The 26,326-nt window shown below is 39.3% G+C and overlaps 6 protein-coding genes across 6 annotated transcripts; all 6 read left to right on the top strand.

The window, feature by feature from the left end:
• Nucleotides 1-403: 403 nt before the first annotated feature.
• LOC308119300 (carbohydrate sulfotransferase 3-like) lies at nt 404-1,663 on the top strand (the record flags this gene model as incomplete). The annotated part of the gene is made up of 2 exons (XM_080479231.1): nt 404-492; nt 607-1,663. 2 exons carry the CDS (start codon nt 404-406, stop codon nt 1,661-1,663), a joined length of 1,146 nt encoding a protein of 381 aa, XP_080335357.1.
• A 2,943-nt stretch (nt 1,664-4,606) lies between these two features.
• Nucleotides 4,607-5,859, top strand: LOC308119278 (carbohydrate sulfotransferase 3-like; the record flags this gene model as incomplete). Its single annotated transcript, XM_080479173.1, is given in 3 exon segments — nt 4,607-4,695; nt 4,810-5,170; nt 5,173-5,859. Coding segments are annotated over 3 exon segments (1,137 nt in total).
• Nucleotides 5,860-6,454: 595 nt separating this feature from the next.
• LOC308109320 (carbohydrate sulfotransferase 3-like) lies at nt 6,455-11,359 on the top strand. Its single transcript, XM_080462809.1, has 3 exons — nt 6,455-6,601; nt 9,608-9,796; nt 9,911-11,359. The coding sequence occupies exon 3, from the start codon at nt 10,029-10,031 to the stop codon at nt 10,959-10,961; it is 933 nt and encodes a 310-aa protein (XP_080318935.1). The 5' UTR covers nt 6,455-6,601; nt 9,608-9,796; nt 9,911-10,028; the 3' UTR covers nt 10,962-11,359.
• Nucleotides 11,360-13,902: 2,543 nt separating this feature from the next.
• Nucleotides 13,903-15,162, top strand: LOC308119263 (carbohydrate sulfotransferase 3-like; the record flags this gene model as incomplete). Its single annotated transcript, XM_080479148.1, has 2 exons — nt 13,903-13,991; nt 14,106-15,162. The coding sequence occupies 2 exons, from the start codon at nt 13,903-13,905 to the stop codon at nt 15,160-15,162; spliced, it is 1,146 nt and encodes a 381-aa protein (XP_080335274.1).
• A 2,957-nt stretch (nt 15,163-18,119) lies between these two features.
• On the top strand, nt 18,120-19,379 carry LOC308119220 (carbohydrate sulfotransferase 3-like; the record flags this gene model as incomplete). Its single annotated transcript, XM_080479090.1, has 2 exons — nt 18,120-18,208; nt 18,323-19,379. The coding sequence occupies 2 exons, from the start codon at nt 18,120-18,122 to the stop codon at nt 19,377-19,379; spliced, it is 1,146 nt and encodes a 381-aa protein (XP_080335216.1).
• A 2,938-nt stretch (nt 19,380-22,317) lies between these two features.
• Nucleotides 22,318-23,577, top strand: LOC308119203 (carbohydrate sulfotransferase 3-like; the record flags this gene model as incomplete). Its single annotated transcript, XM_080479067.1, has 2 exons — nt 22,318-22,406; nt 22,521-23,577. 2 exons carry the CDS (start codon nt 22,318-22,320, stop codon nt 23,575-23,577), a joined length of 1,146 nt encoding a protein of 381 aa, XP_080335193.1.
• Between the last annotated feature and the right edge of the window lie 2,749 nt (nt 23,578-26,326).

Below are 26,326 nucleotides of genomic sequence, written 5' to 3'. Positions count from 1 at the left end.
CTCCCAGTGTGTTCTGTTCTGTGGGAAACGGGTCCAAATGGCTCTTTGATTTTCTGCTAAAATTCAAAAATGAGTCCGGGATCAAAGTCAAGCTATCGTTTCAGGTGTTTGAAGGAATTCAAAAGAAAAAGAAAGGTTGTGTAACCACTTTACAGTATCACAGTGACGTTTTATTTCTCCGACAACAGTGACACTTTTCATGGCTGGTTAAATGTAGTTGCTCCACAATAACAATCAGTTTGCTCACCGCTGTCCTAAAGAGCAAAATGTGTCACTATGTTGATGATTTCTTTTGACAGGGAATCCATTGGACTGGATAGCTCTTTAAGAAGTCAACTGGAGGTGGCCTGCAAGTCACGCAGAACCTTTTCTGAAGCATATCGAGGCGACGCTACAGCCAAAAATGAAGATCAAGTACCAAAGAGTGATTGTGGCCTTGGTCACACTTTGTGTCATTGTGTCATTCCAGAGTGGAGTGAATGTTTTGTTAAAGTAAGTCCATTTTAGGCATCAGCGGAGCACTGATTTCTGCCAATTATTTCATCTCTTGAAAGCTTTTCAACTACATGTTACAAGGAAATCTTTAACTTGCAATTAACTTTCTAGGTTCAAAGACAAGTACACTGTTCCGGATCACGGGGGCCAGAAACACCTTCTCCTATTAGCCACCACCAGGACAGGCTCTTCGTTTGTGGGCGAGCTTTTCAACCAGCAGAGAGACAATATGTCTTATCTCTATGAGCCACTCTATCAAGTGGATAGGACGCTGACTCTGGATGGAAAAATCAATGAAACAGCAACAGCCAGGGCATACCCTGATGTGCTTAGGCAGCTCTTCCTGTGTAACTTCTCCCTTCTCGAAAGCTTCATGAAGCCCCATCCTGTTAATCACACTACGAGAAGCTTCTTCCGGAGAGACTGCAGCAGCTTTCTGTGTGACGAGCCGGTCTGCAGCACGACCACCAAAATTCCCTTTGAAGAAAGAGGCTGTGGAAAAGGCTGCGGACACTGTGGGCCCCTAAACCTGACCAAAGCTTCTGAGTCCTGTCTCCAGAAGAAGCACAGGGTCATTAAGGTTGTAAGGGTACACCATTTCCACACTCTGCAGCCTTTAGCTGAGGAGACAAGTCTTGATATCAAATTCATCCAGCTGGTTCGGGATCCTCGGGCTATAGTAGCTTCACGTATGGAGACCTTTGGCAGGTTCAAGAACTTGAAGAATTGGGCCATGGGTGAGGAAGAGCCCTTTGTGGAAAATGATTTGAAGAAGCTGAAAATGAGCTGTGACACCGTCAGGGCTTCAGCCGAGCTCGGTCTCAGCCAGCCTCCGTGGCTGCACAGGCGCTACATGTTGGTGCGATACGAGGACGTCGCTCGCTTTCCAGTTCAGAAGGCAGCAGAAATGTACCAATTTTCTGGAATCCCTTTCACCCCACAGATAAAATCCTGGATTCTGAAAAGCACTTCGACGGAGACCAGGGGTGCTTACGCGTTACAGAAAAACTCCTCCACACATATAGATAAATGGAGGTCCAGGCTACCTTTCAAATTAGTTGAAGTTATACAAACAATTTGTGAGCCCACAATGAAGCTATTTGGGTACAAATTTGTGACCAGTGAAAAAATGTTAAGAGACCTGTCCATCAGTCTTGTTGAAAACTGAGATTTCAAGGTTTTTTAGACATGAACAGAAGTTAACCGCTCACAAAAGAAATACTTCACAGAATAAAAGGGCAAAAAATTATTCTTTATATTTTTACCCTGACACAGAGTTTCTGATAGGTCAGAGAAATAAAAAAATCACATATATACTGTGTGTATATATATATATACAGTATATACAAGAAATCAGGACGGGGGCAAGCACTTTGTCACACCACTATTTATATATATATAGTTGAATTTTATAGCTTGTATAGCTTGTGATAATGTTTGACCCTGTGAGCACTTATTGTTATTCAATATCTTTGATCGCACTCATGAGCGCCTTTTGCTATTTGTATCTTTTTTTCTCTAAAGAATATAAAAGACCAAGACCATTAATAAAATACTGCATGTTTTTAATCGTGCATTTGAGTCCGTCAGTTCTGTCCAAGGCCTTAACACCCATTTATACTGTATAACAAATAACTTTATTCAACTCATAATTATATACAAAGCACCAATACATAAATAATTTGTAATTGCTTTTTACAGAGAGAAACCCAACAAATCCACATGAGAAAGCCTAATAATAATTTCTAGAACATAACACACTCATTCAGATAGACTTCTTTGAGGTTACTGTACTTTACTGTGCAGTATTTCAGTGAGACTTTTAAGGAGAGCTTTATTCTTTAAAAGTATTTCGTTTTCTAAACACATGAATCAAATATTCTCCAATTATTTTGTTCCAGACATACTTTGCAAGTTGTTTAAGTTCAACTGATGTGGATGAGAGACTATTCTAGGCATTTAATGGAGGCTGAGCAACATCCAAGGAGCCTGTCTAAATGTTTGTCATCGATTAAAGAGAAATTAAATATGTAGTCACTCCAGTTTACAGAATCACAGGCAGAATTTTTGCCATTTAAAGTAATTAAAAAACAAAATAGCAAAGACAGTGAATACACTGAAGAGGAAAACTCAACATACTCGAAAAGCAACAAAGGAAAGAAAGCAACCCACAAGTAATTAAGTAAAGTTATAAAATAACACCTTGTAAAAATGAAAACGCCTAGTACTGCATATGTTTGAACCACAGCAACAAAAAAGAATTTGGTTCAATGTCTCCATGGAAAACACAGGTACATGTTTAAAGGAGTGTAGACCCGCACTGCTCATTTCCTTCCCAAAGTTCTTCTGAGGAGGTTGGCGGAAACCCATACTTAGGAGGACCCTGGGTGAAACAAAACCTGAGCACACTGGTTCCACTCTCCCTCTTCCTAATAAACTGAACATTTTAACCACAATAAATGTAAAGCTTTGTACAAAAGGGGCCTTTTTAAACATGTATATATAATACACTTTCCTTGACTGATCTTTGTTCATCCATGCTTTTCTGTCACTGATCGTTCTTTTGGGTGGAGCGGTCATTCACTTCAGTAGGTACGTCCTCGCACATAAGTCACATGAGTAACAGGTTCCTATCACAGAAACTAGTCCAGCTGCTTTACCATATGAAGAAAGTTGTCTTGAAGGCTCGTGAGCTAAGTTCTTCATCTAAGGAGTTACATTTTGATCCAAGGCTGAGCAACTTCTCCAATTAAAAACAAATTTGTTCAGACACTGCACTTCATCCTGCATGGTGAGTGGATATATTGTTCTTTACCACTGAGAATGAAACATCTTTATATCAGATGGAATTCTAACCCTAACCCTTCACTCAGAAAGTATTTAAAGTATAGTTGATATTTAATTGTATTTATTTGCACTGCCAATAGCAGATATCCAGTCCAAGTGACTTACGTTTAAAGGATATTTCAGAGAAATAACAATGCAAATAACATTACAATATGAAGCTTGAATGTACTTAAGAATGTCTTTTCTCGATTAAAACACTGAAGTTATTGGCCACAAATTAGCAGATGACAATATCTGATATGAATTCAAATTATGGGCATGCTCAGCTCAGCAGCGATTTTATAAACTAACAATTTGATAATCGATTATGTAAATTGTACTTACATATGAGTAAAATTAAATACAACTCAGAAATCCTTTATTTCTGGCAATATTTTTGAGATGGTAGCTGGTTTTGTCTTTAATTTGGCCCCGGGCAGAGCTGGGTGGGACCCTACTGGAATGCAATGAATTATGATGATGATGATGATGATGATTTCTATTATTATTATTATTATTATTGTACTCTCTTCTTATGTCGCCAGAACTGCTGCATGTTGATAGCTTAAACAAGCTCAACAATGGATGAAAATTTGCACTAAAAATGGCAAAAGAAATGCATAATTTATGGTCATTGCACGTGTGTCTGGCAAAATGGTTCCATAGCACCCCCTACAATTTTTGGACATTTCAAAATTCTAGTACGGACAGTATGTTTCGTCTACATCCATATAATTTCGTAGGCATATGCAGCATGTCGGGCCGAAAATGTTACTGACACCCACACTCTAAACCCAACAGGATGTCCACCATTTTGCATTATGCAGGAACATTTTGAAAGAAACTCCTCCAAAGGGTGAGGTCCAAGAGACCGAGTTGCGGCTCCCAGTGTGTTCTGTTCTGTGGGAAACGGGTCCAAATGGCTCTTTGATTTTCTGCTAAAATTCAAAAATGAGTCCGGGATCAAAGTCAAGCTATCGTTTCAGGTGTTTGAAGGAATTCAAAAGAAAAAGAAAGGTTGTGTAACCACTTTACAGTATCACAGTGACGTTTTATTTCTCCGACAACAGTGACACTTTTCATGGCTGGTTAAATGTAGTTGCTCCACAATAACAATCAGTTTGCTCACCGCTGTCCTAAAGAGCAAAATGTGTCACTATGTTGATGATTTCTTTTGACAGGGAATCCATTGGACTGGATAGCTCTTTAAGAAGTCAACTGGAGGTGGCCTGCAAGTCATGCAGAACCTTTTCTGAAGCATATCGAGGCGACGCTACAGCCAAAAATGAAGATCAAGTACAAAAGAGTGATTGTGGCCTTGGTCACACTTTGTGTCATTGTGTCATTCCAGAGTGGAGTGAATGTTTTGTTAAAGTAAGTCCATTTTAGGCATCAGCGGAGCACTGATTTCTGCCAATTATTTCATCTCTTGAAAGCTTTTCAACTACATGTTACAAGGAAATCTTTAACTTGTAATTAACTTTCTAGGGTCTCAGACAAGTACACTGTTCCGGATCACGGGGGCCAGAAACACCTTCTCCTATTAGCCACCACCAGGACAGGCTCTTCGTTTGTGGGCGAGCTTTTCAACCAGCAGAGAGACAATATGTCTTATCTCTATGAGCCACTCTATCAAGTGGAAAGGACGCTGACTCTGGATGGAAAAATCAATGAAACAGCAACAGCCAGGGCATACCCTGATGTGCTTAGGCAGCTCTTCCTGTGTAACTTCTACCTTCTCGAAAGCTTCATGAAGCCCCATCCTGTTAGTAACACTACGAGAAGCTTCTTCCGGAGAGACTGCAGCAGCTTTCTGTGTGACGAGCCGGTCTGCAGCACGACCACCAAAATTCCCTTGAAGAAAGAGGCTGTGGAAAAGGCTGCGGACACTGTGGGCCCCTAAACCTGACCAAAGCTTCTGAGTCCTGTCTCCAGAAGAAGCACAGGGTCATTAAGGTTGTAAGGGTACACCATTTCCACACTCTGCAGCCTTTAGCTGAGGAGACAAGTCTTGATATCAAATTCATCCAGCTGGTTCGGGATCCTCGGGCCATAGTGGCTTCACAAATGGAAGCTTTTGGCAGGTACAAGAACATGAAGAATTGGGCCATGGGTGGAAAATTTCAGGAAGATGATTTTAAGAAGCTGAAAACGAGCTGTGACACCGTCAGGGCTTCAGCCGAGCTCGGTCTCAGCCAGCCTCCGTGGCTGCACAGGCGCTACATGTTGGTGCGATACGAGGACGTCGCTCGCTTTCCAGTTCAGAAGGCAGCAGAAATGTACCAATTTTCTGGAATCCCTTTCACCCCACAGATAAAATCCTGGATTCTGAATAGCACTTCGACGGAGACCAGGGGTGCTTACGCATTACAGAAAAACTCCTCCACACATATAGATAAATGGAGGTCCAGGCTACCTTTCAAATTAGTTGAAGTTATACAAACAATTTGTGAGCCCACAATGAAGCTATTTGGGTACAAATTTGTGACCAGTGAAAAGATGTTAAGAGACCTGTCCATCAGTCTTGTTGAAAACTGAGAGTCGACCTTGTGAGCAGTTATTGTTATTCAATATTTTTGATCCTCCTCATTGTCATCTGTATCTTTTTAACTCTGAAGAAAATAAAACTATTAATAAAATACTACACGTTCTGAATCGTGCATTTGAGTCCACCAGTTCTATCTACTGTATAACAAATAAAAATTCAAATCAACTTCATAATTACACATATAGCACCAGTACAGAAGTTATTTCTAATTGCTTTTTACAGATCAACAAATCCACATGAACAACCATATTAATAATTTCAATAACAGAAAAACAGTCTTTCAGATAGACTTCTTTGAGGTTGCTCTTCTTAACTTTGTATTATTTCAGGTTTTAGGGCTTTTTGGGTACAAACTTGTGACCAGTCAAGAAACGTTAAAAGATTTGTCTGTCGACAAAGCTTTGTAAAACTTTGTACAAAAGGGCCTTTTTAAACATGTATATATAATTCACTTTCCTTGATTGATCTTTGTTCACACATGCTTTTCTGTCACTGATAGTTCTTTTGGGTGGAGCGGTCATTCACTTCAGTAGGTACGTCCTCGCACATAAGTCACATGAGTAACAGGTTCCTATCACAGAAACTAGTCCAGCTGCTTTATCATATGAAGAAAGTTGTCTTGAAGGCTCGTGAGCTAAGTTCTTCATCTAAGGAGTTACATTTTGATCCAAGGCTGAGCAACTTCTCCGATTAAAAAACTATTTGTTGAGACACTGCACTTCATCCTGCATGGTGAGTGGATATATTGTTCTTTACCACTGAGAATGAAACATCTTTACATCAGATGGAATTCTAACCCTAACCCTAACCCTTCACTCAGAAAGTATTTAAAGTATAGTTGATATTTAATTGTATTTATTTGCACTGTCAATAGCAGATATCCAGTCCAAGTGACTTACGTTTAAAGGATATTTCAGAGAAATAACAATGCAAATAACATTACAATATGAAGCTTGAATCTACTTAAGAATGTCTTTTCTCGATTAAAACACTGAAGTTATTGGCCACAAATTAGCAGATGACAATATCTGATATGAATTCAAATTATGGGCATGCTCAGCTCAGTAGCGATTTTATAAACTAACAATTTGATAATCGATTATGTAAATTGTACTTACATATGAGAAAAATTGAATACAACTCAGAAATCCTTTATTTCTGGCAATATCTTTAAGATGGTAGCTGGTTTTGTCCTTAATTTGGGCCCGAGCAGAGCTGGGTGGGACCCTACTGGAATGCAATGAATGATGATGATGATGATGATGATGATGATGATGATGATGACTATTATTATTATTATCATTATTATTAGGGATGTCCCGATCACACTTTTTTGCCCCCGATACCGATCTGATTTTTCAGAATTGAGTATCGGCCGATACCGATACTTTCCCGATCCGATACTTACATTGCTATTGCAAAGATACTCAATAGTCTATTTTGGGAGCAATTAAGATGTCTGAAGCTAAAAGCACTATTGGCAGAAGCTTTGTTTAGCTCGAAATTATTGTAAAACTCACTTATTAAACCAAACTTCTTCTCAGAATGACTTAAACATAAATACTCTTAGGCAATGTAACTTCTTTGTGTATTAAATTTCAGTTTAACTTAAAGCAGTATGAGAGGTTTGACCTGAATTGTCACAAAACATTTACATTTCAATGTGAATTATAAACACTTCATTCCACATCAAAGTGGTAAAACCTGTTTGACAAAAGTAGTCTGAACATAGTGCTCTCAAAAACTTATTCAGAATATCCCAGTCTCCCTTCAAACTAGAGTAACATTCTGGGTTATTTTTTTCTCCATATCTCTCCCCTGTGGGTACTTATCCTTTATTTTAAAATCCTTTATTTTAAAGCCGCACCGAGTTTGCTGCTTCGGTGCGGCTTTTTCTTTAGTTGTCGTTGTACACTGGGGGTACATCCACACGACGAAAAAAACCAATCTTTTTCCTCCCTGGGCTTCTCCCAAAAAACTTCCGTCCACACCTCACTATGAACACGGCTCAACTTGAGGCTTCAGGGCATGTAGTACACACGCCAGACCTTTAGGGGCGCTGTGACTCACTAAACACAACAAAAACACAGAAGAAGACAGAACACAATTTAGAAGTAGACTCCTGCACATAAATACATAAACCACTATATATAACTCTTTTTTTATAGGTCTATGGCCCCGCTCCGCCTGCTTCTAGCTTCTGCAGCTCCACCGGAGCTTGTAGTCCGTGATTGTTGTGGTTATTAGGTGACGTTGCGGATGTTCTTTAGTTGTTGTTGTACAATGGGGGTACATCCATACGACGAAAAAAAAAATAATTTCTCCCTGGCCTTCTCCCAAAAACTTCCGTCCACACCTCACTATGAACACTGATGATTATATGATTATAATGATGATGTTGATGATTTGTATTATTATTGTACTCTCTTCTAATGCGTGTAAATGGCTCAATAGTACCCGCTACATTTTTTGTACATTTAAAACATCTACTACGGACAGTACATTTCACCTACATCCACAAAATTTCATAGGCATATGCAGCACATCGGGCCAGAGGAAAATGTTGCTGACACCCACACTCTAAACCCAACAGGAAGTCCACCATTTTGCATTATGCCGGAACATTTTGAATCAAACTCCTCAGGGTGAGGTCCAAGAGACCGGGAATTTGGCCAGTATGAATAGGCATTCCTGATGAGGACACATCAAAATGTTACTCAGAAGTCAAAGGGCGAGGTCACGGCGGCACCCATCTCATGGTTCAAGGAAAAAGGAAGTTATATGTATATATGTATGCTATGTATGTCTCTACAGCTATAGACATAATAAAGAGTAGACGCCGCATCGACCGCTACCACCTATTGGCACCGCCATCTTGGCCCGGTGGTCTGCTCCACTCAGTCTCATCTGCTTGGCATGAGTAATGAAGAGTCAGCGACTTTAATCAATCATAACTCGCTGAATACTAAACTGGTTTTCCTTCCTGCAAACATCATACATGTGGTTCTGACACAGGACACATGGTTTGGTGTATTTTAATGTTCAGAGTGGACTAAACAATAATTGAATGTTCTGATTTGTGATCTGTGATAGGTAATTTATAAAACATCTCACACACACACACACACACACACACACACACACACACACACACCCACACACACACACACACACACCGTCTACTCTTTATTATGTCTATGTCTGCAGCAATGTGAGGGCCACAGACTGAGGAACCTGCTCTATATTTTTTATAGACACCGCCATCTACTGGGACACCAGGGAACTACATCAAGTGAACCTGCAGAGTGGGGAATGGCAGTGTGAGATCCTGTGCTGCTTATTATAGACACCACTCCCTACCTTATAAAAGTGCACATAATAGTTTGGGAACGACTTATGTTCTATAAATTTTTTGTAAATGTGGAATGAAAAATGGCCACACAAATGAAGGAACCAGAGATGGCACTGGAGTTACTAACCTATGTGGAATTCTGCTAAAATTCAAAAATTAGTCCGGGTAATCAAGGCAAGCTATCGTTTCAGGTGTTTGAAGGAATTCAAAAGAAAAAGAAAGGTTGTGTAACCACTTTACAGTATAACAGTGACGTTTTATTTCTCCGACAACAGTGACACTTTTCATGGCTGGTTAAATGTAGTTGCTCCACAATAACAATCAGTTTGCTCACCGCTGTCCTAAAGAGCAAAATGTGTAACTATGTTGATGATTTCTTTTGACAGGGAATCCATTGGACTGGATAGCTCTTTAAGAAGTCAACTGGAGGTGGCCTGCAAGTCACGCAGAACCTTTTCTGAAGCATATCGAGGCGACGCTACAGCCAAAAATGAAGATCAAGTACCGAAGATTGTGGCCTTGGTCATACTTTGTGTCATTGTGTCATTCCAGAGTGGAGTGAATGTTTTGTTAAAGTAAGTCCATTTTAGGCATCAGCGGAGCACTGATTTCTGCCAATTATTTCATCTCTTGAAAGCTTTTCAACTACATGTTACAAGGAAATCTTTAACTTGCAATTAACTTTCTAGGTTCAAAGACAAGTACACTGTTCCGGATCACGGGGGCCAGAAATACCTTCTCCTATTAGCCACCACCAGGACAGGCTCTTCGTTTGTGGGCGAGCTTTTCAACCAGCAGAGAGACAATATGTCTTATCTCTATGAGCCACTCTATCAAGTGGAAAGGACGCTGACTCTGGATGGAAAAATCAATGTGACAGCAACAGCCAGGGCATACCCTGATGTGCTTAGGCAGCTCTTCCTGTGTAACTTCTCCCTTCTCGAAAGCTTCATGAAGCCCCATCCTGTTAATCACACTACGAGAAGCTTCTTCCGGAGAGACTGCAGCAGCTTTCTGTGTGACGAGCCGGTCTGCAGCACGACCACCAAAATTCCCTTTGAAGAAAGAGGCTGTGGAAAAGGCTGCGGACACTGTGGGCCCCTAAACCTGACCAAAGCTTCTGAGTCCTGTCTCCAGAAGAAGCACAGGGTCATTAAGGTTGTAAGGGTACACCATTTCCACACTCTGCAGCCTTTAGCTGAGGAGACAAGTCTTGATATCAAATTCATCCAGCTGGTTCGGGATCCTCGGGCTATAGTAGCTTCACAAATGGGAGCTTTTGGCATGTACAAGAACATGAAGAATTGGGCCATGGGTGGAAATTTTCAGGAAGATGATTTGAAGAAGCTGAAAACGAGCTGTGACACCGTCAGGGCTTCAGCCGAGCTCGGTCTCAGCCAGCCTCCGTGGCTGCACAGGCGCTACATGTTGGTGCGATACGAGGACGTCGCTCGCTTTCCAGTTCAGAAGGCAGCAGAAATGTACCAATTTTCTGGAATCCCTTTCACCCCACAGATAAAATCCTGGATTCTGAAAAGCACTTCGACGGAGACCAGGGGTGTTTACGCGTTACAGAAAAACTCCTCCACACATATAGATAAATGGAGGTCCAGGCTACCTTTCAAATTAGTTGAAGTTATACAAACAATTTGTGAGCCCACAATGAAGCTATTTGGGTACAAATTTGTGACCAGTGAAAAAATGTTAAGAGACCTGTCCATCAGTCTTGTTGAAAACTGAGATTTCAAGGTTTTATAGACATGAACAGAAGTTAACCGCTCACAAAAGAAATACTTCACAGAATAAAAGGGCAATAAATTATTCTTTATATTTTTACCCTGACACAGAGTTTCTGATAGGTCAGAGAAATAAAAAAATCACATATATACAGTATATATATACAGTATATACAAGAAATCAGGACGGGGGCAAACTCTTTTTCACACCACTATTTATATATATATAGTTGAATTTTATAGCTTGTATAGCTTGTGATAATGTTTGACCCTGTGAGCACTTATTGTTATTCAATATCTTTGATCGCACTCATGAGCGCCTTTTGCTATTTGTATCTTTTTTTCTCTAAAGAATATAAAAGACCAAGACCATTAATAAAATACTGCATGTTTTTAATCGTGCATTTGAGTCCGTCAGTTCTGTCCAAGGCCTTAACACCCATTTATACTGTATAACAAATAACTTTATTCAACTCATAATTATATACAAAGCACCAATACATAAATAATTTGTAATTGCTTTTTACAGAGAGAAACCCAACAAATCCACATGAGAAAGCCTAATAATAATTTCTAGAACATAACACACTCATTCAGATAGACTTCTTTGAGGTTACTGTACTTTACTGTGCAGTATTTCAGTGAGACTTTTAAGGAGAGCTTTATTCTTTAAAAGTATTTCGTTTTCTAAACACATGAATCAAATATTCTCCAATTATTTTGTTCCAGACATACTTTGCAAGTTGTTTAAGTTCAACTGATGTGGATGAGAGACTATTCTAGGCATTTAATGGAGGCTGAGCAACATCCAAGGAGCCTGTCTAAATGTTTGTCATCGATTAAAGAGAAATTAAATATGTAGTCACTCCAGTTTACAGAATCACAGGCAGAATTTTTGCCATTTAAAGTAATTAAAAAACAAAATAGCAAAGACAGTGAATACACTGAAGAGGAAAACTCAACATACTCGAAAAGCAACAAAGGAAAGAAAGCAACCCACAAGTAATTAAGTAAAGTTATAAAATAACACCTTGTAAAAATGAAAACGCCTAGTACTGCATATGTTTGAACCACAGCAACAAAAAAGAATTTGGTTCAATGTCTCCATGGAAAACACAGGTACATGTTTAAAGGAGTGTAGACCCGCACTGCTCATTTCCTTCCCAAAGTTCTTCTGAGGAGGTTGGCGGAAACCCATACTTAGGAGGACCCTGGGTGAAACAAAACCTGAGCACACTGGTTCCACTCTCCCTCTTCCTAATAAACTGAACATTTTAACCACAATAAATGTAAAGCTTTGTAGAAAAAGGGCCTTTTTAAACATGTATATATAATACACTTTCCTTGACTGATCTTTGTTCATCCATGCTTTTCTGTCACTGATCGTTCTTTTGGGTGGAGCGGTCATTCACTTCAGTAGGTACGTCCTCGCACATAAGTCACATGAGTAACAGGTTCCAATCACAGAAACTAGTCCAGCTGCTTTACCATATGAAGAAAGTTGTCTTGAAGGCTCGTGAGCTAAGTTCTTCATCTAAGGAGTTACATTTTGATCCAAGGCTGAGCAACTTCTCCAATTAAAAACAAATTTGTTCAGACACTGCACTTCATCCTGCATGGTGAGTGGATATATTGTTCTTTACCACTGAGAATGAAACATCTTTACATCAGATGGAATTCTAACCCTAACCCTAACCCTTCACTCAGAAAGTATTTAAAGTATAGTTGATATTTAATTGTATTTATTTGCACTGCCAATAGCAGATATCCAGTCCAAGTGACTTACGTTTAAAGGATATTTCAGAGAAATAACAATGCAAATAACATTACAATATGAAGCTTGAATCTACTTAAGAATGTCTTTTCTCGATTAAAACACTGAAGTTATTGGCCACAAATTAGCAGATGACAATATCTGATATGAATTCAAATTATGGGCATGCTCAGCTCAGCAGCGATTTTATAAACTAACAATTTGATAATCGATTATGTAAATTGTACTTACATATGAGTAAAATTAAATACAACTCAGAAATCCTTTATTTCTGGCAATATTTTTGAGATGGTAGCTGGTTTTGTCTTTAATTTGGCCCCGGGCAGAGCTGGGTGGGACCCTACTGGAATGCAATGAATTATGATGATGATGATGATGATGATTTCTATTATTATTATTATTATTATTGTACTCTCTTCTTATGTCGCCAGAACTGCTGCATGTTGATAGCTTAAACAAGCTCAACAATGGATGAAAATTTGCACTAAAAATGGCAAAAGAAATGCATAATTTATGGTCATTGCACGTGTGTCTGGCAAAATGGTTCCATAGCACCCCCTACAATTTTTGGACATTTCAAAATTCTAGTACGGACAGTATGTTTCGTCTACATCCATATAATTTCGTAGGCATATGCAGCATGTCGGGCCGAAAATGTTACTGACACCCACACTCTAAACCCAACAGGATGTCCACCATTTTGCATTATGCAGGAACATTTTGAAAGAAACTCCTCCAAAGGGTGAGGTCCAAGAGACCGAGTTGCGGCTCCCAGTGTGTTCTGTTCTGTGGGAAACGGGTCCAAATGGCTCTTTGATTTTCTGCTAAAATTCAAAAATGAGTCCGGGATCAAAGTCAAGCTATCGTTTCAGGTGTTTGAAGGAATTCAAAAGAAAAAGAAAGGTTGTGTAACCACTTTACAGTATCACAGTGACGTTTTATTTCTCCGACAACAGTGACACTTTTCATGGCTGGTTAAATGTAGTTGCTCCACAATAACAATCAGTTTGCTCACCGCTGTCCTAAAGAGCAAAATGTGTCACTATGTTGATGATTTCTTTTGACAGGGAATCCATTGGACTGGATAGCTCTTTAAGAAGTCAACTGGAGGTGGCCTGCAAGTCACGCAGAACCTTTTCTGAAGCATATCGAGGCGACGCTACAGCCAAAAATGAAGATCAAGTACCAAAGAGTGATTGTGGCCTTGGTCACACTTTGTGTCATTGTGTCATTCCAGAGTGGAGTGAATGTTTTGTTAAAGTAAGTCCATTTTAGGCATCAGCGGAGCACTGATTTCTGCCAATTATTTCATCTCTTGAAAGCTTTTCAACTACATGTTACAAGGAAATCTTTAACTTGTAATTAACTTTCTAGGTTCAAAGACAAGTACACTGTTCCGGATCACGGGGGCCAGAAACACCTTCTCCTATTAGCCACCACCAGGACAGGCTCTTCGTTTGTGGGCGAGCTTTTCAACCAGCAGAGAGACAATATGTCTTATCTCTATGAGCCACTCTATCAAGTGGATAGGACGCTGACTCTGGATGGAAAAATCAATGAAACAGCAACAGCCAGGGCATACCCTGATGTGCTTAGGCAGCTCTTCCTGTGTAACTTCTCCCTTCTCGAAAGCTTCATGAAGCCCCATCCTGTTAATCACACTACGAGAAGCTTCTTCCGGAGAGACTGCAGCAGCTTTCTGTGTGACGAGCCGGTCTGCAGCACGACCACCAAAATTCCCTTTGAAGAAAGAGGCTGTGGAAAAGGCTGCGGACACTGTGGGCCCCTAAACCTGACCAAAGCTTCTGAGTCCTGTCTCCAGAAGAAGCACAGGGTCATTAAGGTTGTAAGGGTACACCATTTCCACACTCTGCAGCCTTTAGCTGAGGAGACAAGTCTTGATATCAAATTCATCCAGCTGGTTCGGGATCCTCGGGCTATAGTAGCTTCACGTATGGAGACCTTTGGCAGGTTCAAGAACTTGAAGAATTGGGCCATGGGTGAGGAAGAGCCCTTTGTGGAAAATGATTTGAAGAAGCTGAAAACGAGCTGTGACACCGTCAGGGCTTCAGCCGAGCTCGGTCTCAGCCAGCCTCCGTGGCTGCACAGGCGCTACATGTTGGTGCGATACGAGGACGTCGCTCGCTTTCCAGTTCAGAAGGCAGCAGAAATGTACCAATTTTCTGGAATCCCTTTCACCCCACAGATAAAATCCTGGATTCTGAAAAGCACTTCGACGGAGACCAGGGGTGCTTACGCGTTACAGAAAAACTCCTCCACACATATAGATAAATGGAAGTCCAGGCTACCTTTCAAATTAGTTGAAGTTATACAAACAATTTGTGAGCCCACAATGAAGCTATTTGGGTACAAATTTGTGACCAGTGAAAAAATGTTAAGAGACCTGTCCATCAGTCTTGTTGAAAACTGAGATTTCAAGGTTTTTTAGACATGAACAGAAGTTAACCGCTCACAAAAGAAATACTTCACAGAATAAAAGGGCAAAAAATTATTCTTTATATTTTTACCCTGACACAGAGTTTCTGATAGGTCAGAGAAATAAAAAAATCACATATATACTGTGTATATATATATACAGTATATACAAGAAATCAGGACGGGGGCAAGCACTTTGTCACACCACTATTTATATATATATAGTTGAATGTTATAGCTTGTATAGCTTGTGATAATGTTTGACCCTGTGAGCACTTATTGTTATTCAATATCTTTGATCGCACTCATGAGCGCCTTTTGCTATTTGTATCTTTTTTTCTCTAAAGAATATAAAAGACCAAGACCATTAATAAAATACTGCATGTTTTTAATCGTGCATTTGAGTCCGTCAGTTCTGTCCAAGGCCTTAACACCCATTTATACTGTATAACAAATAACTTTATTCAACTCATAATTATATACAAAGCACCAATACATAAATAATTTGTAATTGCTTTTTACAGAGAGAAACCCAACAAATCCACATGAGAAAGCCTAATAATAATTTCTATAACATAACACACTCATTCAGATAGACTTCTTTCAGGTTACTGTACTTTACTGTGCAGTATTTCAGTGAGACTTTTAAGGAGAGCTTTATTCTTTAAAAGTATTTCGTTTTCTAAACACATGAATCAAATATTCTCCAATTATTTTGTTCCAGACATACTTTGCAAGTTGTTTAAGTTCAACTGATGTGGATGAGAGACTATTCTAGGCATTTAATGGAGGCTGAGCAACATCCAAGGAGCCTGTCTAAATGTTTGTCATCGATTAAAGAGAAATTAAATATGTAGTCACTCCAGTTTACAGAATCACAGGCAGAATTTTTGCCATTTAAAGTAATTAAAAAACAAAATAGCAAAGACAGTGAATACACTGAAGAGGAAAACTCAACATACTCGAAAAGCAACAAAGGAAAGAAAGCAACCCACAAGTAATTAAGTATAGTTATAAAATAACACCTTGTAAAAATGAAAACGCCTAGTACTGCATATGTTTGAACCACAGCAACAAAAAAGAATTTGGTTCAATGTCTCCATGGAAAACACAGGTACATGTTTAAAGGAGTGTAGACCCGCACCGCTCATTTCCTTCCCAAAGTTCTTCTGAGGAGGTTGGCGGAAACCCATGCTTAGGAGGACCCTGGGTGAAACAAAACCTGAGCACACTGGTTCCACTCTCCCTCTTCCTAATAAACTCAACATTTTAACCACAATAAATGTAAAGCTTTGTAGAAAAGGGGCCTTTTTAAACATGTATATATAATACACTTTCCTTGACTGATCTTTGTTCATCCATGCTTTTCTGTCACTGATCGTTCTTTTGGGTGGAGCGGTCATTCACTTCAGTAGGTACGTCCTCGCACATAAGTCACATGAGTAACAGGTTCCAATCACAGAAACTAGTCCAGCTGCTTTATCATATGAAGAAAGTTGTCTTGAAGGCTCGTGAGCTAAGTTCTTCATCTAAGGAGTTACATTTTGATCCAAGGCTGAGCAACTTCTCCAATTAAAAACAAATTTGTTCAGACACTGCACTTCATCCTGCATGGTGAGTGGATATATTGTTCTTTACCACTGAGAATGAAACATCTTTATATCAGATGGAATTCTAACCCTAACCCTAACCCTTCACTCAGAAAGTATTTAAAGTATAGTTGATATTTAATTGTATTTATTTGCACTGCCAATAGCAGATATCCAGTCCAAGTGACTTACGTTTAAAGGATATTTCAGAGAAATAACAATGCAAATAACATTACAATATGAAGCTTGAATGAACTGAAGAATGTCTTTTCTCGATTAAAACACTGAAGTTATTGGCCACAAATTAGCAGATGACAATATCTGATATGAATTCAAATTATGGGCATGCTCAGCTCAGTAGCGATTTTATAAACTAACAATTTGATAATCGATTATGTAAATTGTACTTACATATGAGTAAAATTGAATACAACTCAGAAATCCTTTATTTCTGGCAATATTTTTGAGATGGTAGCTGGTTTTGTCTTTAATTTGGCCCCGGGCAGAGCTGGGGTGGGACCCTACTGGAATGCAATGAATTATGATGATGATGATGATGATGATGATTTGTATTATTATTATTATTATTATTATTATTATTGTACTCTCTTCTTATGTCGCCAGAACTGCTGCATGTTGACAGCTTAAACAAGCTCAACAGTGGATGAAAATTTGCACTCAAAAATGGCAAAATAAATGCATAATTTATGGTCATTGCACGTGTCTGGCAGAATGGTTCCATAGCACCCCCTACAATTTTTGGACATTTCAAAATTCTAGTACGGACAGTATGTTTCGTCTACGTCCATATAATTTCGTAGGCATATGCAGCATGTCGGGCCGAAAATGTTACTGACACCCACACTCTAAACCCAACAGGATGTCCACCATTTTGCATTATGCAGGAACATTTTGAAAGAAACTCCTCCAAAGGGTGAGGTCCAAGAGACCGAGTTGCGGCTCCCAGTGTGTTCTGTTCTGTGGGAAACGGGTCCAAATGGCTCTTTGATTTTCTGCTAAAATTCAAAAATGAGTCCGGGATCAAAGTCAAGCTATCGTTTCAGGTGTTTGAAGGAATTCAAAAGAAAAAGAAAGGTTGTGTAACCACTTTACAGTATCACAGTGACGTTTTATTTCTCCGACAACAGTGACACTTTTCATGGCTGGTTAAATGTAGTTACTCCACAATAACAATCTGTTTGCTCACCGCTGTCCTAAAGAGCAAAATGTGTCACTATGTTGATGATTTCTTTTGACAGGGAATCCATTGGACTGGATAGCTCTTTAAGAAGTCAACTGGAGGTGGCCTGCAAGTCACGCAGAACCTTTTCTGAAGCATATCGAGGCGACGCTACAGTCAAAAATGAAGATCAAGTACCAAAGAGTGATTGTGGCCTTGGTCACACTTTGTGTCATTGTGTCATTCCAGAGTGGAGTGAATGTTTTGTTAAAGTAAGTCCATTTTAGGCATCAGCGGAGCACTGATTTCTGCCAATTATTTCATCTCTTGAAAGCTTTTCAACTACATGTTACAAGGAAATCTTTAACTTGTAATTAACTTTCTAGGTTCAAAGACAAGTACACTGTTCCGGATCACGGGGGCCAGAAACACCTTCTCCTATTAGCCACCACCAGGACAGGCTCCTCGTTTGTGGGCGAGCTTTTCAACCAGCAGAGAGACAATATGTCTTATCTCTATGAGCCACTCTATCAAGTGGATAGGACGCTGACTCTGGATGGAAAAATCAATGAAACAGCAACAGCCAGGGCATACCCTGATGTGCTTAGGCAGCTCTTCCTGTGTAACTTCTCCCTTCTCGAAAGCTTCATGAAGCCCCATCCTGTTAATCACACTACGAGAAGCTTCTTCCGGAGAGACTGCAGCAGCTTTCTGTGTGACGAGCCGGTCTGCAGCACGACCACCAAAATTCCCTTTGAAGAAAGAGGCTGTGGAAAAGGCTGCGGACACTGTGGGCCCCTAAACCTGACCAAAGCTTCTGAGTCCTGTCTCCAGAAGAAGCACAGGGTCATTAAGGTTGTAAGGGTACACCATTTCCACACTCTGCAGCCTTTAGCTGAGGAGACAAGTCTTGATATCAAATTCATCCAGCTGGTTCGGGATCCTCGGGCTATAGTAGCTTCACGTATGGAGACCTTTGGCAGGTTCAAGAACTTGAAGAATTGGGCCATGGGTGAGGAAGAGCCCTTTGTGGAAAATGATTTGAAGAAGCTGAAAATGAGCTGTGACACCGTCAGGGCTTCAGCCGAGCTCGGTCTCAGCCAGCCTCCGTGGCTGCACAGGCGCTACATGTTGGTGCGATACGAGGACGTCGCTCGCTTTCCAGTTCAGAAGGCAGCAGAAATGTACCAATTTTCTGGAATCCCTTTCACCCCACAGATAAAATCCTGGATTCTGAAAAGCACTTCGACGGAGACCAGGGGTGTTTACGCGTTACAGAAAAACTCCTCCACACATATAGATAAATGGAGGTCCAGGCTACCTTTCAAATTAGTTGAAGTTATACAAACAATTTGTGAGCCCACAATGAAGCTATTTGGGTACAAATTTGTGACCAGTGAAAAAATGTTAAGAGACCTGTCCATCAGTCTTGTTGAAAACTGAGATTTCAAGGTTTTATAGACATGAACAGAAGTTAACCGCTCACAAAAGAAATACTTCACAGAATAAAAGGGCAATAAATTATTCTTTATATTTTTACCCTGACACAGAGTTTCTGATAGGTCAGAGAAATAAAAAAATCACATATATACAGTATATATATACAGTATATACAAGAAATCAGGACGGGGGCAAACTCTTTTTCACACCACTATTTATATATATATAGTTGAATTTTATAGCTTGTATAGCTTGTGATAATGTTTGACCCTGTGAGCACTTATTGTTATTCAATATCTTTGATCGCACTCATGAGCGCCTTTTGCTATTTGTATCTTTTTTTCTCTAAAGAATATAAAAGACCAAGACCATTAATAAAATACTGCATGTTTTTAATCGTGCATTTGAGTCCGTCAGTTCTGTCCAAGGCCTTAACACCCATTTATACTGTATAACAAATAACTTTATTCAACTCATAATTATATACAAAGCACCAATACATAAATAATTTGTAATTGCTTTTTACAGAGAGAAACCCAACAAATCCACATGAGAAAGCCTAATAATAATTTCTAGAACATAACACACTCATTCAGATAGACTTCTTTGAGGTTACTGTACTTTACTGTGCAGTATTTCAGTGAGACTTTTAAGGAGAGCTTTATTCTTTAAAAGTATTTCGTTTTCTAAACACATGAATCAAATATTCTCCAATTATTTTGTTCCAGACATACTTTGCAAGTTGTTTAAGTTCAACTGATGTGGATGAGAGACTATTCTAGGCATTTAATGGAGGCTGAGCAACATCCAAGGAGCCTGTCTAAATGTTTGTCATCGATTAAAGAGAAATTAAATATGTAGTCACTCCAGTTTACAGAATCACAGGCAGAATTTTTGCCATTTAAAGTAATTAAAAAACAAAATAGCAAAGACAGTGAATACACTGAAGAGGAAAACTCAACATACTCGAAAAGCAACAAAGGAAAGAAAGCAACCCACAAGTAATTAAGTAAAGTTATAAAATAACACCTTGTAAAAATGAAAACGCCTAGTACTGCATATGTTTGAACCACAGCAACAAAAAAGAATTTGGTTCAATGTCTCCATGGAAAACACAGGTACATGTTTAAAGGAGTGTAGACCCGCACCGCTCATTTCCTTCCCAAAGTTCTTCTGAGGAGGTTGGCGGAAACCCATGCTTAGGAGGACCCTGGGTGAAACAAAACCTGAGCACACTGGTTCCACTCTCCCTCTTCCTAATAAACTGAACATTTTAACCACAATAAATGTAAAGCTTTGTAGAAAAAGGGCCTTTTTAAACATGTATATATAATACACTTTCCTTGACTGATCTTTGTTCATCCATGCTTTTCTGTCACTGATCGTTCTTTTGGGTGGAGCGGTCATTCACTTCAGTAGGTACGTCCTCGCACATAAGTCACATGAGTAACAGGTTCCAATCACAGAAACTAGTCCAGCTGCTTTATCATATGAAGAAAGTTGTCTTGAAGGCTCGTGAGCTAAGTTCTTCATCTAAGGAGTTACATTTTGATCCAAGGCTGAGCAACTTCTCCAATTAAAAACAAATTTGTTGAGACACTGCACTTCATCCTGCATGGTGAGTGGATATATTGTTCTTTACCACTGAGAATGAAACATCTTTATATCAGATGGAATTCTAACCCTAACCCTTCACTCAGAAAGTATTTAAAGTATAGTTGATATTTAATTGTATTTATTTGCACTGCCAATAGCAGATATCCAGTCCAAGTGACTTACGTTTAAAGGAAATTTCAGAGAAATAACAATGCAAATATCATTACAATATGAAGCTTGAATCTACTTAAGAATGTCTTTTCTCGATTAAAACACTGAAGTTATTGGCCACAAATTAGCAGATGACAATATCTGATATGAATTCAAATTATGGGCATGCTCAGCTCAGTAGCGATTTTATAAACTAACAATTTGATAATCAATTATGTAAATTGTACTTACATATGAGTAAAATTGAATACAACTCAGAAATCCTTTATTTCTGGCAATATTTTTTGAGATGGTAGCTGGTTTTGTCTTTAATTTGGCCCCGGGCAGAGCTGGGGTGGGACCCTACTGGCATGCAATGAATTATGATGATGATGATGATGATGATTTCTATTATTATTATTATTATTATTGTACTCTCTTCTTATGTCGCCAGAACTGCTGCATGTTGATAGCTTAAACAAGCTCAACAGTGGATGAAAATTTGCACTCAAAAATGGCAAAATAAATGCATAATTTATGGTCATTGCACACGTGTCTGGCAAAATGGTTCCATAGCACCCCCTACAATTTTTGGACATTTCAAAATTCTAGTACGGACAGTATGTTTCGTCTACGTCCATATAATTTCGTAGGCATATGCAGCATGTCGGGCCGAAAATGTTACTGACACCCACACTCTAAACCCAACAGGATGTCCACCATTTTGCATTATGCAGGAACATTTTGAAAGAAACTCCTCCAAAGGGTGAGGTCCAAGAGACCGAGTTGCGGCTCCCAGTGTGTTCTGTTCTGTGGGAAACGGGTCCAAATGGCTCTTTGATTTTCTGCTAAAATTCAAAAATGAGTCCGGGATCAAAGTCAAGCTATCGTTTCAGGTGTTTGAAGGAATTCAAAAGAAAAAGAAAGGTTGTGTAACCACTTTACAGTATCACAGTGACGTTTTATTTCTCCGTCAACAGTGACACTTTTCATGGCTGGTTAAATGTAGTTGCTCCACAATAACAATCAGTTTGCTCACCGCTGTCCTAAAGAGCAAAATGTGTCACTATGTTGATGATTTCTTTTGACAGGGAATCCATTGGACTGGATAGCTCTTTAAGAAGTCAACTGGAGGTGGCCTGCAAGTCACGCAGAACCTTTTCTGAAGCATATCGAGGCGACGCTACAGCCAAAAATGAAGATCAAGTACCAAAGAGTGATTGTGGCCTTGGTCATACTTTGTGTCATTGTGTCATTCCAGAGTGGAGTGAATGTTTTGTTAAAGTAAGTCCATTTTAGGCATCAGCGGAGCACTGATTTCTGCCAATTATTTCATCTCTTGAAAGCTTTTCAACTACATGTTACAAGGAAATCTTTAACTTGTAATTAACTTTCTAGGTTCAAAGACAAGTACACTGTTCCGGATCACGGGGGCCAGAAACACCTTCTCCTATTAGCCACCACCAGGACAGGCTCTTCGTTTGTGGGCGAGCTTTTCAACCAGCAGAGAGACAATATGTCTTATCTCTATGAGCCACTCTATCAAGTGGATAGGACGCTGACTCTGGATGGAAAAATCAATGAAACAGCAACAGCCAGGGCATACCCTGATGTGCTTAGGCAGCTCTTCCTGTGTAACTTCTCCCTTCTCGAAAGCTTCATGAAGCCCCATCCTGTTAATCACACTACGAGAAGCTTCTTCCGGAGAGACTGCAGCAGCTTTCTGTGTGACGAGCCGGTCTGCAGCACGACCACCAAAATTCCCTTTGAAGAAAGAGGCTGTGGAAAAGGCTGCGGACACTGTGGGCCCCTAAACCTGACCAAAGCTTCTGAGTCCTGTCTCCAGAAGAAGCACAGGGTCATTAAGGTTGTAAGGGTACACCATTTCCACACTCTGCAGCCTTTAGCTGAGGAGACAAGTCTTGATATCAAATTCATCCAGCTGGTTCGGGATCCTCGGGCTATAGTAGCTTCACGTATGGAGACCTTTGGCAGGTTCAAGAACTTGAAGAATTGGGCCATGGGTGAGGAAGAGCCCTTTGTGGAAAATGATTTGAAGAAGCTGAAAATGAGCTGTGACACCGTCAGGGCTTCAGCCGAGCTCGGTCTCAGCCAGCCTCCGTGGCTGCACAGGCGCTACATGTTGGTGCGATACGAGGACGTCGCTCGCTTTCCAGTTCAGAAGGCAGCAGAAATGTACCAATTTTCTGGAATCCCTTTCACCCCACAGATAAAATCCTGGATTCTGAAAAGCACTTCGACGGAGACCAGGGGTGCTTACGCGTTACAGAAAAACTCCTCCACACATATAGATAAATGGAGGTCCAGGCTACCTTTCAAATTAGTTGAAGTTATACAAACAATTTGTGAGCCCACAATGAAGCTATTTGGGTACAAATTTGTGACCAGTGAAAAAATGTTAAGAGACCTGTCCATCAGTCTTGTTGAAAACTGAGATTTCAAGGTTTTTTAGACATGAACAGAAGTTAACCGCTCACAAAAGAAATACTTCACAGAATAAAAGGGCAAAAAATTATTCTTTATATTTTTACCCTGACACAGAGTTTCTGATAGGTCAGAGAAATAAAAAAATCACATATATACTGTGTATATATATATATACAGTATATATATATATACAGTATATACAAGAAATCAGGACGGGGGCAAGCACTTTGTCACACCACTATTTATATATATATAGTTGAATGTTATAGCTTGTATAGCTTGTGATAATGTTTGACCCTGTGAGCACTTATTGTTATTCAATATCTTTGATCGCACTCATGAGCGCCTTTTGCTATTTGTATCTTTTTTTCTCTAAAGAATATAAAAGACCAAGACCATTAATAAAATACTGCATGTTTTTAATCGTGCATTTGAGTCCGTCAGTTCTGTCCAAGGCCTTAACACCCATTTATACTGTATAACAAATAACTTTATTCATCTCATAATTATATACAAAGCACCAATACATAAATAATTTGTAATTGCTTTTTACAGAGAGAAACCCAACAAATCCACATGAGAAAGCCTAATAATAATTTCTATAACATAACACACTCATTCAGATAGACTTCTTTCAGGTTACTGTACTTTACTGTGCAGTATTTCAGTGAGACTTTTAAGGAGAGCTTTATTCTTTAAAAGTATTTCGTTTTCTAAACACATGAATCAAATATTCTCCAATTATTTTGTTCCAGACATACTTTGCAAGTTGTTTAAGTTCAACTGATGTGGATGAGAGACTATTCTAGGCATTTAATGGAGGCTGAGCAACATCCAAGGAGCCTGTCTAAATGTTTGTCATCGATTAAAGAGAAATTAAATATGTAGTCACTCCAGTTTACAGAATCACAGGCAGAATTTTTGCCATTTAAAGTAATTAAAAAACAAAATAGCAAAGACAGTGAATACACTGAAGAGGAAAACTCAACATACTCGAAAAGCAACAAAGGAAAGAAAGCAACCCACAAGTAATTAAGTAAAGTTATAAAATAACACCTTGTAAAAATGAAAATGCCTAGTACTGCATATGTTTGAACCACAGCAACAAAAAAGAATTTGGTTCAATGTCTCCATGGAAAACACAGGTACATGTTTAAAGGAGTGTAGACCCGCACCGCTCATTTCCTTCCCAAAGTTCTTCTGAGGAGGTTGGCGGAAACCCATGCTTAGGAGGACCCTGGGTGAAACAAAACCTGAGCACACTGGTTCCACTCTCCCTCTTCCTAATAAACTCAACATTTTAACCACAATAAATGTAAAGCTTTGTACAAAAGGGGCCTTTTTAAACATGTATATATAATACACTTTCCTTGACTGATCTTTGTTCATCCATGCTTTTCTGTCACTGATAGTTCTTTTGGGTGGAGCGGTCATTCACTTCAGTAGGTACGTCCTCGCACAGAAGTCACATGAGTAACAGGTTCCAATCACAGAAACTAGTCCAGCTGCTTTATCATATGAAGAAAGTTGTCTTGAAGGCTCGTGAGCTAAGTTCTTCATCTAAGGAGTTACATTTTGATCCAAGGCTGAGCAACTTCTCCAATTAAAAACAAATTTGTTGAGACACTGCACTTCATCCTGCATGGTGAGTGGATATATTGTTCTTTACCACTGAGAATGAAACATCTTTATATCAGATGGAATTCTAACCCTAACCCTTCACTCAGAAAGTATTTAAAGTATAGTTGATATTTAATTGTATTTATTTGCACTGCCAATAGCAGATATCCAGTCCAAGTGACTTACGTTTAAAGGATATTTCAGAGAAATAACAATGCAAATAACATTACAATATGAAGCTTGAATGAACTGAAGAATGTCTTTTCTCGATTAAAACACTGAAGTTATTGGCCACAAATTAGCAGATGACAATATCTGATATGAATTCAAATTATGGGCATGCTCAGCTCAGTAGCGATTTTATAAACTAACAATTTGATAATCGATTATGTAAATTGTACTTACATATGAGTAAAATTGAATACAACTCAGAAATCCTTTATTTCTGGCAATATTTTTGAGATGGTAGCTGGTTTTGTCTTTAATTTGGCCCCGGGCAGAGCTGGGTGGGACCCTACTGGAATGCAATGAATTATGATGATGATGATGATGATGATGATGATTTGTATTATTATTATTATTATTATTATTATTGTACTCTCTTCTTATGTCGCCAGAACTTCTGCATGTTGACAGCTTAAACAAGCTCAACAGTGGATGAAAATTTGCACTCAAAAATGGCAAAATAAATGCATAATTTATGGTCATTGCACGTGTCTGGCAGAATGGTTCCATAGCACCCCCTACAATTTTTGGACATTTCAAAATTCTAGTACGGACAGTATGTTTCGTCTACGTCCATATAATTTCGTAGGCATATGCAGCATGTCGGGCCGAAAATGTTACTGACACCCACACTCTAAACCCAACAGGAAGTCCACCATTTTGCATTATGCAGGAACATTTTGAAAGAAACTCCTCCAAAGGGTGAGGTCCAAGAGACCGAGTTGCGGCTCCCAGTGTGTTCTGTTCTGTGGGAAACGGGTCCAAATGGCTCTTTGATTTTCTGCTAAAATTCAAAAATGAGTCCGGGATCAAAGTCAAGCTATCGTTTCAGGTGTTTGAAGGAATTCAAAAGAAAAAGAAAGGTTGTGTAACCACTTTACAGTATCACAGTGACGTTTTATTTCTCCGAC

The sequence above is a fragment of the Lipophrys pholis genome (genome assembly GCF_963383615.2).
Source record: "Lipophrys pholis genome assembly, chromosome: 1".
NCBI classification, from domain to species: Eukaryota; Metazoa; Chordata; class Actinopteri; order Blenniiformes; family Blenniidae; genus Lipophrys; species Lipophrys pholis.
The sequence above is the reverse complement of the archived record's forward strand: the minus strand, read 5'-3'. Positions and strand labels throughout refer to the sequence as shown.